This window comes from Prionailurus bengalensis, chromosome B3 (genome assembly GCF_016509475.1).
Source record: "Prionailurus bengalensis isolate Pbe53 chromosome B3, Fcat_Pben_1.1_paternal_pri, whole genome shotgun sequence".
In the NCBI taxonomy this organism is placed as follows: Eukaryota; Metazoa; Chordata; class Mammalia; order Carnivora; family Felidae; genus Prionailurus; species Prionailurus bengalensis.
In genome coordinates this window covers 39,923,561-39,939,693 of record NC_057355.1, presented here as the reverse complement: position 1 = coordinate 39,939,693, position 16,133 = coordinate 39,923,561, and the positions used below count along the sequence as shown (strand labels likewise).

The 16,133-nt window shown below is 39.8% G+C and overlaps 1 protein-coding gene across 3 annotated transcripts in view; it reads right to left on the bottom strand.

Moving 5' to 3' along the window:
* Positions 1–2,800: 2,800 nt before the first annotated feature.
* DPP8 (dipeptidyl peptidase 8) overlaps positions 2,801–16,133 on the bottom strand; it is a 67,171-nt gene continuing 53,838 nt past the window's right edge. For 2 of the 3 annotated variants that reach the window (XM_043555138.1, XM_043555137.1), the window contains exons 17-21: positions 14,284–14,430; positions 12,782–12,934; positions 11,360–11,502; positions 10,581–10,692; positions 2,801–6,992 (exon numbers count right to left, since the gene is read on the bottom strand). In XM_043555138.1, the coding sequence (XP_043411073.1) occupies positions 6,870–6,992; positions 10,581–10,692; positions 11,360–11,502; positions 12,782–12,934; positions 14,284–14,430 (678 nt within the window). In that variant the 3' untranslated portion in view covers positions 2,801–6,869. Of the gene's footprint in view, positions 6,993–10,580; positions 10,693–11,359; positions 11,503–12,781; positions 12,935–13,576; positions 13,736–14,283; positions 14,431–16,133 lie in introns of those variants that run through there. The other variant, XM_043555139.1, reaches the window with a different exon arrangement.

Genomic DNA, 16,133 nt, shown 5'->3' with positions numbered 1-16,133 from the left:
GTTAATTGTTTCCCCAAACTCTGTATTTCAAGGACTCAAGTTTGGGAGCCAATTTAGAGAAAGCATCTTTCAGTAAGGAGCACACACAGCAGACTCAACAACTCAGCTGAGCCAGAGCTGAATCCCATCTAAGCCATTTCAACGGGACCTCAACCTCTTCCAGAGTGGCAAGGCCAGGGCACCAGAGCTGTGGGCAGAGCTAGGCCGATAAACGTTTAAATCCTGGTAATTCCTCGAACCACTCCAAGCCCAAAATAAAATTACAACCATGAGATTCTCATACTACAGTTGTTTCAATTCTGTTTCCCTCGAAAGCACCATGGGATCAATCATTGTTTCCCCATAATCACTGAGTGGGTGAGGTTAGGCCAAAGGGAAGTCCAAAGGCTTCAGGGCCATAGCACTTGCCCGGATAGGACTCTGGAGCCCTGAAGCCCTATAGCCACTGGGAGGTCTGCACTTCCAACACAGTATCTGCAGGATGCTTATGGCCAGGTTGAAAGCAGATTTTTTTTTATTTTAATTCTTAAAAAATATTTTAAGTAATCTCTACATTCAAATGGGGCTCGAACTAACAACCCCAAGATCAGGAATCACATGCTCTATCAACTGAGCCAGCCAGGCACCCAACAAAGCTGATTTGGAAAAAAAAAAAATTTTATGTTTATTTATTTTTGAGAGGCAGAGAGAGACAGGGTGTGAGCAGGGAAGGGGCAGAGAGAGAGGGAAACCGAATTGGAAGCAGGCTCCAAGCACTGAGCTGTCAGCACAGAGCCCCATGTGGGGCTTGAACCCACGAACTGGGACACCATGACCTGAGCTGAAGTTGGACCCTCAACTGACTGAGCCACCCAGGTGCCCCCAGAAAGCTGACTTTTTAAAAGTTTGTTTGTTTGTTTATTTGAGAGAGAGAGAGAGAGAGAGAGAGAGAGAGAACCAGCAAGCAAGGGAGGGACAGAGAGAATCCAAAGCAAGCTCCATGCCCAACACAGGGCTTGAACCCACAAACCCTGAGATCATGACGTGAGCCGAAATCAAGAGTTAACCAACTGAGCCATCCAGGAATCCCTAGAGAGCTGATTATTTTTTATTAAAAATTTTAAAGCTTATTTGAGAGAGAGAGAGAGGGAGAAAGAGAGAGAGAGAGCAGGGGATGGGCAGAGAGAAGGGGGATAGAGGATCTTAAGCAGGCCGTCAGCACCCAGCATAGAGCTCAGTGCAGGGCTTGAACCTTTGGACTGTAAGATCATGACCTGAGCTGAGATCAAGAGTTGGACGCTTAACTGACAGAAGCACCCAGGCGCTCCTAGAAAGCTGATTTCTATTGGCAATAGATCCAGGCTAAATAGACCAAGGTAGGGGTGCCCGGCTAGCTGAGACAAAAGAGCATGACTCTTGATCTCAGGGTTGGGAGTTCAAGGCCCAATTTGGGTGGAGATTACGAAAAAAATAAACTCAGGAAAAAAAAGAGAGAGACCAAGGTAGTCTATAAAAGCGTGTCATAAATGGGATTGTATGTATGCTTTAGAGCCTTGGTGGGCCCGGCTGGTTACTTCCCGCTGCAAGCAGCCTCAACAGGTTAGTTAACCCAGTGTACCCCAGTTTACCTCAGGATCATACAAATCCCTTTGTGTGTGTGTGTGTGTGTGTGTGTGTGTGTGTGTGTGTGTCTGTGACGAGGTAAAAAGGTTAGGAAGCACGGTCTGTAGCATTACCCTGCTTAAAGATCATCTTTATTTCTAATAATTTTTGCATACAAATTAAAAGTTTAAGACCCCGGGATGCCTGGCTGGCTCAGTTGGTAGAGCACACAACTTCTGATCTTGGGGTCATGACTTCGACCCTCACGTTGGGGGTACAGTTTACTTAAGAAAATGAACAAAGGGGGCATTAAAAAAATAATAAAGGGGCGACTGGGTGGCTCAGTCAGTTAAGTGTCCAACTTCGGCTCAGGACATGATCTCACGGTTCATGGGTTTGAGCCCCACATGGGGCTCTGTGCTGACAGCTCAGAGCCTGGAGCCTGCTTTGGATTCTCTCTGTCCCTCCCCAACTTTCCTACTCTCTCTCTCTCTCAAAAATAAACTAAACATTTTTAAAACATAGGAAATTTTAAAAAATTAAAAGTTTATGAACCTAATACATAACACAGCAGGGGTTCTTTTGGGGCGGGGATCACCCTCCCTTTGGGAATGTGATAAAGCCAAAGCCTTTCTCCCCAGAATGCACTTCCTCTCATTCATGCAATATTTTGCATACCACCTCAGAGGATTAGAGAATCCAGGTTAAGCGTCTGTTCTGGAAGGATTATCAGACAAACCCCAAATTTACTAATTTCAGAGGAGTTCATGTTTTCCCCAGTACAGTTTCAACAGACCTGAGAATCGTCAAAGAAAGCTCTGAAGAAAGTATTACACTGAACTCCCGAGAAATTTTCCAGGGAGCATGCAGAGACCACTATCAACTCCAAGTGGCATCCCTAAGAAAATCCCAGCTGTTCAGGAAGGGCACTGGCTCCAGGCACCACCTACCCTACCCCTGCAGTAGAAAGTGCTGGTCGCTAGGCACCACTGGCAGGCACAAAGCAGTTCTCGGCACACCTCCGTGTGGGTTTGGATGCATTTTTGGCTAGGTTTGTACTAGAAACCCCATGTAATCACCTTGCAGTCTTCCTTTCTCCATTGCAAGCACATGACCTTGGACACGTGTATTAATCACTCCACACTTGCCACTAATCAAGTCAAGATTGTACAAATAGGGAATGGGGTGGGGGTGGGGGGGAAGGAACATTTACATCAAGTAATTTAGCAGCATCTTTATTGCAACAAAGAACCTGTAATAAAATGCAACAAAACTAATGTTTCACTTTACATGATTAAAAGCCATGTAGCTGAAAATGAGAAAACCCATAAACTTACTGGAGTGAGACATGCAATTCTTTTTATACAAGTCAATGCTTAAAACAGCAGGCACTTTGTATTCTAAAATTAAAGACCTGAACTCCAATTGTGCTGAATACAACATAAATTTGTATTTGGGTTATCCAGAAACAAACATACAAATATTCCTTTTTCTCTCTGTGAGGGACTCCTGAAATGATTACCTAGAACCGTCTCTTGACGAAATAAGAGAAGCAGGAAGCGGCACCTTGCACTAACGTTTCCATATTTTAGGCTGCAAGACGGATAGGTGAGGCTGGGGAGAGTTGGGAAAGTGGGAGTCAGGGAAGTTTCTTTATTCCTTTATGTCTGCCTGAAGCGGACACTCACCTCAAAACCTCAGTTAGATATGGCCATGTCTCTTTTCTTACTTCAACTAGCTCTAAGTTAGGCTCTCAGGCTTAAGCAAGCACTCTATTCTACACCCCAATTCCCAAATCCCTCACTACTAGGAAGACACATTTAGTCTAACAGTTTTAATTAACTTCAGAATGTCATATACTAATTAGAAGTACTGCTTCAGTAATAAGCATGCTTAGCATTTACTTCAGAATGGAAAAATTAACCATTTTATGTTATCTTTAAAATGTTTCATAGGAATATATTAATAAATACTTCTTTAAAAATTTGCCTTTTCTATCTATCATTTAACTACCGTGAGTCAGGGCATCCAGATGGAGTCTAGTACCAGCTGAGCAGTCACCGGCCGCGTGGCAATGGGTATATTTTCTCTTCTCTCTCTATGTCGGTTCCTCCTCCAACAGATGAGAACATTAGATTGTATCAAAGCTTAAAAATTTAGGCTTCTATAAGAATGGGAGATCTTATAGGAATCATTCCACCTAAAGAGAGAATTATGTTACAGACAGGTGGGCTACACCTTCTGTAAGGAATAAAACAAGTAGTAAAAAAAAGGAAGCATCAGTATCTGTATCTCATTCCTTTACAAAGTAATGCATGCCTTGTGACTCCATCCTCTAGTATGAGGCTTTGGAAATGAGCCAGGAACGGCATTGAGGGAAGAACCTTCATTCCAAAACGAAACCTCCAGGCAAAGAGGAGACATAGTTAGCAATACCTTTCTGCTGCTTTCAGAGTGAGAAGGGCCCAGTCATGATCACAGATGAGCAGCTGTACTTGACTATTGCTTTAGGTTTTTGTAAATCAGTCCAGTGTAAAAATCACCTATTCTACTCTTAATCCAATTCCATTCTCTACAGAAGAGTCTGTGAAAGTAGCCCACAAACAACTTTGAATCACCTAGGAAAGGCGGTTAGAAATGCAGATTCCTGGTCTCCACCCAAATCAACCAAATTTAAAGTTCTAAGCATAAGGTTCAAGACTGCATTTCTTTTTCTAAGCATCCCAGAAGATTCTTAGATTGAGTCCTCGCGCTCAACACGTAAGCCACCACCCCTGCCGATGGTTGCTCAAGCGCACCTACTTATCAAGCCTGCAAAAGCCGCCCCATTTGATACTTAACCTACTGCTTTTTGGTTCTTAACCAAAACTGTTGCTACTTTTATATGCTCTTGCCTTTTAAAATGTTCCCCATTGACAGGGTACAAATAGTTTCAGTGAGATTTCTACTGATTGCTTGGATGGACTAGGATGTTTTCCTCATCGGTTTTTAAAATAAAACTCAAACTGTCTTTCTGCAAGTGAATTCAGCCCTGTATTTTTCCCCCTTACACAAGGAGAATGGCATTTAATGAACTGGGGATTATAACAGAGGCATTCCTTGTGATATGAGGAAAGGAGAGGGAAGATGCAAAAGGAAAACACTGGTGAATTCAAGAGCACATGAGGTTCTTTTAGGTTTGTTTTGGTAAAATGAGAGACGCCGTTTTGAAGAAATAGCTTTAACGGGCAAGAGGTTTCAAATGAGTAGATGTCTAAAAGCCACTGTATACCATTTCTACTTTGCATATTATATAAGGATAGATCCCTGGGGGCCAACCAGTTCACAAACAAAAACCACCTTCGATAGTCAGATATATACTTAAATCAAGGGGGAAAATACTTTCCTGGGAAGAAAAATTACCCAAATCAATTTAATTTAACATTGAAAAAAATATAAACAGACCTTGGCATGGGAAAATATAAACAAAGAAATCAATACATACACAGACAATAAGGAAAAGTGTGGTACCTATGATACAGTATAAATACACAAACAGCAAAACCCAATCCCCTTCCCAAGGACAGAGCCACCAGGTCACCTTGCCATTTCTGGACCTCCCCCACCTCCCACTTGGCCGTCAGTGATGAATTCACCTCTGACGCACAGTCATCATCCTTCCTGATGGAGGCTGTGCTCTCTACGGGAGAAATCGACTCTGTAGTGGTGAGAAAGAAAAACAGCAACTTTTTTGGAGCATTGTTTAAAAGTACTGGTAACAACTTTCCAAACACTGAGGCTTGTGATAAAAAGGGTCCAACTCATAGGTATCTTCTTTGCCGCTGGCAACGTGACCCATCTAATAACCCCAAAGACTCCAAGATGACAGATTCCAATCAGCACCTGAAAAGCCTATGAGCTCCCTTAACAGTCAAGTGCTAGGGCTAAACCAGGAAATGTCATGGCCATTCAAGAAGCTGCTTAGAGGCTTTGAACACTGAAAAAGAGAGCCATGGCTGGCTGGGGATCAGTTTGTGGTAAAGAAGTTGTCTGGAAACCTCTTTAAGCTCACAATACCTAAATTATGCTCAAATAATTTAAAAAGGATAGAGAAAGTTTAAATTTGTAAAGTTTCCAAAATTAAGAGGAAAATAACAAAAACTTAGAATTAGGAAAGTAACTAAGTAACTTTTTCTCCCTGAATAACATCGGTCTGTAACTGCGCTGGTAAGAGAGTGATTTCTTAATTCTGGTTTCTGTAGCTAACATTCTAGGAGTTTCAGTTTCAACCCCCCAAAACTTTTGCATGAGTATTTTTGGTCAAATTACACTTGTACTTAGTTGTTAAGCAGACCCTCCTCCTCTCCCTGTCATTCTACACACCCTAGTATCCCCAACCCTACCACAATTCCCTTCCATCACCTAAAATTCTGAAACCTTTCAATAAGGAAATACCCAATGGAAACTGGCACCACTAAATTTTCTGAAGAGTAAGGTGTACTTTTTCCTTTTCTCAAAGGAGAAGAAATTGCCTGCAAATATTTAAGCTCTAACCATTTAAAATTTTTCCGCCTGTAATTATCAATATTGTAAGACTAATTAAACCATGCTACGTGTACAGTTACTTGCCTTTGTATGAAAGGAAAAGCCCACTCTGTCATATCATCAGAGAGAACTATTTATACTAGATACAGTTGAAATTGGCTAAAATTGGTCAGAGCTCGAATGAAACAAAATAAGTGTCTTTAGGAGGCCACTAAGTTATCCTTGAAAAATCATTAATGACTGGTTAAGTCATAGGTTTAATAGTGATTAGTTCATAACATGCTGGATACACCCCAAGCAATGAAGCATAAGCTATTCAATTACATTTAAGTGCTATCAAATCTGTAACTAGTCAGAGATTCTGGAATTGAACCAAACCAATCACTAATATCATCATATTTTAACAAACTCAGAAGTATACTGTAAAAATACACTAATTAAGTCCATGAGGTTTATAATGCTATTAGAAGTGAAAATAAGGTAGTATGGATATATGGTGCTAATGTCTTATTTCCTTCAGTGATTCTCATGGTATTGCTGGGTCCTTTAGAAATAGGTGTCATTCAATTTTGGGTGTGTATGGTTAAGGTATTAGATTACTATCCACAAGCTGTAGACGCCTGCACGGCACCGATTATACTTTCCGGAGTAGATGTTACATGGCAGGTACCAAAATGTGTTGATCAATTCCGTGTTTTCTACTGATTAAACCTCCTCGTTTGGTTAAACAGCCAGTGTACACCAGAGTTCTACACAGGTCAAAATTATATCACTTTCAGAGCAGCAATACGCGATCCAAGGTTTTCTTGAAGGTAGTGCAAAAGATGCAGTTCGTAATGTTCTCCAGATTCAGGGACTCTTATGCTGTGTCTCTCCTGAGGATAGATCTTAAACAACGACAAAAAAATCAAAACACAAAAAGTAAGAATTTAATAATACACCTCCTTCCAAAGCTTTCCAGAGAGTTTCAACAGGATTAATAATATGGAGCACAGCCTCAGATAATATACACATATATCCTATCTAGAGGCCCCTCCCCCCCTTGAAAAAACATTTTATCTGAGAGAGACAAGAGAGAGTGTTCGAGTGGAGCAGAGAGGCAGAGAATCTTAAGCAGGCTCCACGCTCAACGCGAGCCTGATACAGAACTGGAGCCCATGACCACCATTATGACCTGAGCAGAAATCAAGAGTCAGACACTCAACTGACTGAGCCACCCAGGCACCCCTATAATTTCCTATATACCATTAGGCTTACAGAAGGATTTATCTATAGATCACTGGGGCGCCTAGTGGCTCAACTGGTTCAGGGACCAACTCTTGATTTCAGCTCAGCACTTCGAGCCCCACATCAGGCGGTGAGCTGACATCATGAAGCTTGCTTGGGATTCTCCCTCTCCCATTATCTTTGCCACACCCCCCCCCCCGCCCCCGCTCACATTCTCCCTCTCTCAAAATAAATAAACTTAAACACACACACACACACACACACACACACACACACCCTCTCTATAGATCAGTGGTTCTCCAAGTGTGATCTACAGGCTTCTGGGGTCCTCAGAAACCCTTTCAGGGGATACATAAGGTCAAAACCACTTTCAGAACAATTTACCTTTATTCACTGTGTTGGCATTTGCACCGATAATACAAAAGCAATGATGGGTAAAAAGTGTCAGTGCCTTAGTATGAATCAAGGCAGTGACGATAAATTGTACTACACTTGTAGTAAAAACAAAAATGCCAATTTCACTTAGGTAGCAGTAAAAATTAGAATTTTATGAAACTGCAACCCTTGAATAGTTGTCTTTTTAAATATTCTGTGGTGATAAAGTGAAAAGAGTGCAGAAAGCAAGTCTGCTCCAGGACGTCTCAAGGAGAAGCACCACAGGCCCAGCTGCAGGCCGAGATGCCACTTCGTAAACGGAGCTCCATTTTCAGTTTGCAACAATGACTGACGACCATGGTGACTCAGACCGGGGTGTCTGGCAAACACCTGCTCAAAAATGAATGAAGTGAGCTGGTCACCTCAAGGACAACACTGCTACCAATGATAAACTTTGAGCTTTTGAGGGGAAATCAGAATTTCGAAAACTTGTGGAGCGCCTGGGTGGCTCAGTCAGCTAAGCGTCCGACCTCAGCTCAGGTCACGATCTCGCAGTTCGTGGGTTCGAGCCCCGCGTCGGGCTCTGTGCTGACAGCTCAGAGCCTGGAGCCTGTTTCAGATTCTGTGTCTCCCTCTCTCGCTGCCCCTCCCCTGCTCATGCTGTGTCTCTCTCTGTCTCGAAAATAAACATTAAAAAAAATAAAAAATAAATAAAAAAAAGCATTTTGGAGAACTTGTATCATGAGCCTCCCCCAAACTTACAAACATTTCTGGTGAGATCAGAGGTAATATTAATATATGTGACCTTAAAAATATTCTATAATGAAAGGAGTCAACATTTAGAAGACTGACGTCACACAGTGAACCAGTATTTTCTAGATGCCCAATGCATGTACAAAAGATCCATTTCAAATATAAGATCCAACAAATTTTAACGTAACGGAGTATGAAACATTTATAGATATGGCTTCAGATTCCCCACTAAAACTAACCTTTAAGAAACTAAGATTTGTCCAGTTTTGGTGTAGTATCAAAGAAGAATATCCACAATTATCCGAAAAGGCTAAAATATTCCTCCCCTTTCTTAACTACATATTCTGGGAGGCTGTAGTTTCTTCACACGGTAGTCCCCCTCTTATCTGCAGGGGGCACATTCCAAGACCAACTCTGGATTCCTGAAACTGCAGGTAGTACTAAACCCTGTATGTACTGTTCCCCCCCATCTATACATACATATGATAAAGTTTAATTTATAAGTTGGGCACAGTGAGAGATAAACAATAGCTAATAATGAAACAATCATAACAACATACTGTAATAAAAGTTATGTGAATGTGGTCTCGCTCTCAAAGTATCTTGCACTATGCTCAGTCTTCTTCTTATAATGCGAGATGATAAATGTTTATGTGATGAGATGAAGTGAGGTGAATGATGCAGGCATTGTGATAGAGCGTTAGGCCGCTATTGACCTTCTGACGCTATGTCAGATCAAGAGGATCGTCTGCTTCTGGACTGATCGCAGCTGACTGCGGGTTAGCTGAAGCCTTATAAAGTAAAACTGCACATAGTGGGAAACTACTCTCTACTTTAGCTAAAACAACAATTCCCAACAGGTTGCATGTGTTGCATATGAGCAGATAGGAGAATCTGGGTGTCTTTCTTAAGCCAGACATTAAAGGGATTTTACAAAAATGTAAAAACAATGCTACTTTTCTAAGTAATTTTTTGTTTGTTTTGGAAAATAGTTTTTCTCTCCCACAAAAACTGTGATTTGTGCTAACATGCAATAGTTTATTATTGTTATTTAAAAATATATTTAAATTTTTGTTTTGTTTTGGGGCTGCCTGCCTCAGTTGGAAAAGCATGAGGCTCTTGATCTTGGGGTCATGATTTCAAGCCCCATGTTGGATGCAGACAGAGATTCCTTAAGTAAACAAGTAAATTTTAAAAAACCAGAATCTTTCTTAGTTTTAATATCTTATATGAAAATGGTGACAGATACAACCCACATAAATGAAAGTTCTTTGGTATGTAAAGGGATCCTGAGACCAAAATGCTTGAAAATTGCTGCTATAGACAAATATCTCGCAGTTTACTTACATAAATGTCAACTGAGACATAAAAATGGACAAAGTAGGGGCACCTGCATGGCTCAGGTGGTTAAGCATCTGACTTTGGCTCTGGTCATGATGTCACGGTTCAGGGGTTCAAGCCCCACCTAGGGCTCCGTACCGACTGCTCAGAGCCTGGAGCCTGCTTCCGAGTCTGTGTCTCCCCCTCTCTGTGCCCCTCCCCAACTTGTGCTCTGTCTCTGTCTCTCAAAAATAATAAACATTAAAAAAATTCTTTTTTAAAAAGGGAAAAACAATATTTTTCATTTCTTAGGAGCACATAATCTGTGAAAGAAGTACAAAGGAGGAAGAAAGAAGGAACAAGTTTTAAAACCCCCTTTTTTTGAGTGAGGAGCAACAGAGGTGGTTACTTTGCTGCTTTCTGTTCCAATGTCAATACACTATAAAATTAAAAGATCTTTAAAAACCAATGATATCAAGTAGCACTTCCTCACCCTTCCAAGGGGAAGAAGAAAAGCAAAGGACACTGAATGGACTCCTGTCATCTTTTCCGTGATTACAAACTGAAAGCAGATACAGATACACCAGTCATATAATCTAATAGGCCAGTTTTTAGTCCAACTTCCACAGAATCTTAATTTTTATGCAACTAGAGGCACTGCTATCTATGTCTATGACTTTAGATCTCTTAAGCAGAGAGAGGCCACAGCTGAAAATTTAGCCTTACTCCATAGTTTATTATATTTCAAAGTAATCAATCACTAATCACTACTTAATTCCATCAGAAGATGAAGAACTCACCTGTAAATCATAGGGCTTTCCAGCCCTCACTAAAAAACTCAGTAATATACTGGTGTGTGCAAAATGGACATTCTCATCCAAGAACCCATGTAAAAGTAGTAAACGATTTGGTCTGGAGAAATGGAAATATCAGAGGATTAGGCAAAACAGAGTATTTGGGAAAACCACTTACCTCCTTTAATCACAATTACCTATTAGTAAATATTATAGTTATGTAATATATACAACTATATACAGTTATATAACATAATTATATGAAAACATGTAACTGTATAACAATATAATCAGTGTTAATAAAGTTAACTTCTACTATAAATGTTAAAATAAGAATTCAACATTTTCAATAAATTTGTAATATATTAACCAGATACTACATGTGACGAAAGATTAAAAAAAATTTAAATATCATGTGTTCAATTTCTTATGAAGATATTAGCATATATCAATATAATAATTACAGCCTGTCCCTAGGGAAAGAAAAATCATAAACATTATCCATAAAATATATTTAAGCAGAAACAGAGTATTTTCCACCTTGAAACAGTTACGTACTTATTAAACTTCTTTCAGCACCCTCATTGCTTCAAATATAACTTATAAAAAAACCAAAGTGTATGAACTGGCCTGTAACTCAGCTCTGAGAAATAGCTATGCCACTCGAGTATTCTTTAGAATATTAGTCTTGGTTTTGCAGTATTTGTAGTTTTCATTATTATTAAAGACAAATTTTAACACTACAGTTTTAAATTTATAATCTTAACTTTAAAGCTTGAACTTACTCAGAGGGAAACTTTTCTGCTTGCATGGCCACAGATCCTAAGTAATAGCCCTGTTCATTCTGGTCAGGGTGGCCCATGTAACGTTCCGTGTAGCCTGTATCATAGAAGATCCACAGAGTGACTGGGGCCCCAGCAATAGCAACCTACACAAGACAACAATGACAATCAAGTGTGGTCCAGAAAAGAATGGCTAGCAATGAGAAAGTTTAACTACAAATTTAAAGGCTAAAATTATCCTTAGGCTTTTGCCCCACATGCCCAACTGGGGCATACATTTCTGAGTTAGGCAACTCAGAAAATCAAAGTGGAGTGCCAAGGTCAAGAATTTGATACTTTGTGAGTCAGTTAGCTTCATGTTCCACAGGCATGCCACATACCAAACCCCTAACCTGGGCTAGTTGAAATATATACACGGGACACTTTGTTGAAAGGGGAGACTGAACTAGAACATATGAATGCCTCAGTGTAAACTCATTCCTGCTACTGGGGAAAAAAAAAGTGTGACAAGTGTCAGCTTTTATATCAAAAAAGCAGTCATTTCTTTCTTTCTTTTTTTTTTTTTTCAGCCTCTACGGGGAGTACGGAATTTTTAACAAAAATTATGAATGAAATATATTTAAGCACTAAATACTTCCCTCATTTTAAGGTCCCCACAGTTTTACATTTAAATATTCTAATTATTTTGACAGCTGCAAGCCTGGGAAAATTATGACAGTTTTCAGAGTTCATTTTGTGGTTATTATAAGGCTTATGTGAATATACATGCAAGAACAAAAACTCTATTATTTTAATTCTTAAAAATTATTTTCACTGTAAGATAAAATCATGTTATTCAAATATTAAGAAAGAAAACACTTCACAATTGCCATTCTCTTAACAACTTTTAGCATCTTTATTTCCTTCTGGCGTATTTTTCAAAGAAGTTGTTTATAAAATTGTAGCCAACATTTACATATTTAATACAGTAGTCATTCAATAAAGATTTATTTAGGACCTACTATGTGCCAGGCATTATGCTTGGCTACTGAGGATAGATACAGTGATGTGCACACAATCCCAGCCCTCAGAGCTTTCAGTCCAGTAATTAAATAAGTAATTACAATCCACATTGTGTGTGTTTTACTAATCATGGCTATATCCCATAATCTCTGCATGTCTATAAATAGCCAATAACTGGTTATCAAGTTGACATGTGTTTTTTGTTCTAGATACAGACATAGACAAGTAAATATATATTTCACATGGCTATCACAAGTTGACAAGATCACCTATTATCTCGCATGACTGCAGATACACAAACTCTAACATTCCATAATATTGCCAACCCTGTAAGCCTTCAAAAAATAGGCATTTTCTCAGATCCTCAATTTATAGAAGATTCTACCCTTACTACAAAAAGAAGTACAATAGGAAGTCACATACCCTAAAGATATCCGACCTCTGCATTAATGCCATCAGGGAGAGGTATCCTCCATAGGACCAGCCATGGATGCCCACACGATCTAAGTCAATGAAATCATATTGAGAAGCTAGATATTGGAGTCCTTCCACCTGATCGTCAATTTCTATTTGACCCTGTCAAAAAAGGGAGAACATTTCACTCATTCTGATGAATAGAAGTCTCCTTGTAAGAGTGCTTTTAAAACTGATAAATGGGTTTTACTAAAAAATACCTGTAGTTTTTAAAGAATTCATCATCAATTGACATTCTGTTGGCCGAAAAAAATTTTTTTAACTCTATTTACAGAGAGGGGCCTATAGCTTCCATTGCTAGCCAGTCCAGAGTTTTGTAACCCCTTAGTCATAAAGTTCTTTCCTACTAAGACCCAAACTGTTCCTGGTATATGGGTATCTCCCCTTTCCATTTGTTCTGTTGTCTGCTAAGAGGTCAGCATCTTCCTTGTAACAAGCCTTCCTATACCCAAAGACAAAAAAATAGCCCCCTTAAGTGGCTGACTAATTTTACTTCTTTTTAAAACTTAATGCACTAAAGCAGAAGGAATCACTCTTGAGGTCTTTCCTCCTATTTCCCCGTTATCGATTTCTAGGAATTGAACATACACTATTTCTTTAAAGTCCTATTAAGTCCTCATTCCTACCACCACCACCCTGTCTGTATTACTAGGCCTGCCAGTGCACACAATCTCACTTCACTGAGCCAAAAACAAAAATAAAAACAAAAAAACTTACATGAGAATACAACATAAGGTCAAAGAACTGGCTGTGGGAGAAAATCCCATGTCTTACTCAGCATGTCCAATACACTGGCAAACACAGTAACTGCCTTACTGTGTAAAAGGAACATCGGATTCTCATCATTTCCCAAAGCAGCAGAAAGGACATGGGGCATCTCTAAAAGGTAGCATTTAAAGCTTCCTGTAGAGAGAAAGAGGCTTGTCACAAGGAAGGCACTAATCAGTTGATTTCTCTCTTCACAGAGGACAGAACAAATCTCAATTATTCCTCTCAATAGGGGACAGGACGCTGAAAACTAAATGGTGCTGCCTTCTGGCTAAGCTGGACATACCAAAAAGAAAGAGAAGGTACTTCTGTGCAAAAGTGGTTCTATCTCAGCTCCCCGAAGTTACATACAGGTGGATGTGAACTAGCCTAGTGAATATCAAGTTGCATCATCCCTCCCACCCCTGAACACTCTCGCTCTCCCTCCCTCTCTCTCTCTCTGTCTCTGTCTCTCTCTCTCTCTCTCTCTCTCTCTCTCACACACACACACACACACACACACTCTCTCTCTCTCTCTCTCTCTCTCTCACTCTCTCTCTCTCTCTCTCTCCATCTCTTACGGCCCCATCCCCCAACTCTCTCACTCTCTCTCTCTCTCTCTCTCTCTCTGGGACTTCACACCAAACAATGAACCAAAAAATAGAAATGTCTTAAAAAAGAAAAATGTTTGTATGCTCACACACCATTTTATATTTAAAGGCGCCTTCAAATTTAAGCCCTCGGTGACAGGATCCCCTGTTGTCTATCACTACAACCACATAACCCAGAGATGCTAGGGTATTCAAGCGGAAATACTTGACTCCTTTAAATCGATTATTCACCAACTGCACCTGAGGAAGAAATACAATTTCAGTGAAATTTATTATATGGTAATATAAAAAAAGCATTAAGTAACAGGATGCTGTGAAAAGTAGAAAGCTTGAATTTTTTGTATTATTTTGCTTTTAGAATGAAATTTTATTTTCTTGTGGCAAGAACACTTATCACAAGGTGTGCCCTCTTAACAAAATTTTAAATGTACAATATAGCATCATTAATTGTAGGACAGTAGGATACAAATCTCTAGAACTTATTCGTCTTGCATACTTGAGACTTTATGCTCGTTGATTAGTAACTCCCCATTTCCCCCCTCCCTGACTTGTTTTTAAATTAACTTGATATTCATTACATACAAGACAAGAGATTTAACCTATCCCATAAAAAAGTTGATAAAATCATTACCACTCCCCTAAAGAACTATGCCATTCAGATGACAGAGACAAGGATCATTTTTTCCTCCCTATCTATCTCTTCTGGGATTGTCCCTGACTAGCAGTGGAAAAATTCAGTATTTTAAGGAAACACTGTGACCAGCTCAGCTTCCTTTCTCCTGTGACACAAATCAGTGCAAAAGGTAGGATAATTCTTAAATCGCTTTATCACCCTAGAACCTATACCTCAAAATGACTGAGAAATTAAGTGTAGTTTAGTGCCTCAACAGAAATAAACTAGTGAAAAGAGGACTTTAATTAGAGGAAAGAAGCTGAGAGAAGTTCAGTGTTTGGTGGACACTAAGACCACACATTAAACTACGACAAAAACGGTTCTGGCAAAAATGAAAGAAGTTTTTTCTGGCTGAAACCAATGGGAAAACCAAGTCAGCCACAAGTTAAAAAATAATCAACACATCTTCACACAATAACTATATACTGGGCATTTACTGGGCTGGACTGGTGTGCGTGTGCCGTGTGTCTAGAGAATCTTCTCGTTTTGAACTTCTGCATATTCAGTGCCACTGTAACCACTGTAACAACGGCCAAACTGGTCTTCCTGTTTCTACTCTTGCTCTCCTACAGTCCATTCACTTGGTAGCAGAGGGATGATTTTTAAATGTAAATTTGGTAAGACTTTATAGCTTAGCTCCCTGAAACCGTAAAGAGTTTAGATCTTATTCTAAGGTCCTTACCATTGCCTTTGAAATCTTATATTATCTGACCTTTGGCTATTTCTCTGACCTCATCTCATACCAAATCCCTACTTACTAGACTCTAACCCTATTATCCACCATATCAAGTTGACTCTAATCCCCAGGACCTTGACATTTACTGTTCCCTCTGTCTGGAATACTCTTCCTTCAGATCTTTAACACGGTCATTCCTTCTCATCTTATGTACCCTCAGAGACAGTCTCTGAACTTCCTATCAGAACTTCCATTTTAGTCACTTTGCCATCGTCTTTCCCAACAATTACTATTTAAAAATTTTTTTAAATTTGTTTTATTTTAATTACTTATTTTAGAGAGAGAGAGGGTGTGACTGGCAGAGAGGGGCAGATGGGGAGAGGGAGGGAGGGAAGAGAAGAGAAGAGAAGAGACGAGAAGAGAAGAGAAAAGAGAAGAGAGAGAGAATATCTCAAGCAGGCTCCATGCTCAGCACAGAGTCCAAAGTGGGGCTTGATCCTACAACCCTTTGATCATGACCTGAGATGAAATCAAGAGTCGGACGCTCAAGCGACTGAGTCACCCTCCAAAGAGCACTTCCATTATATGAAGTTA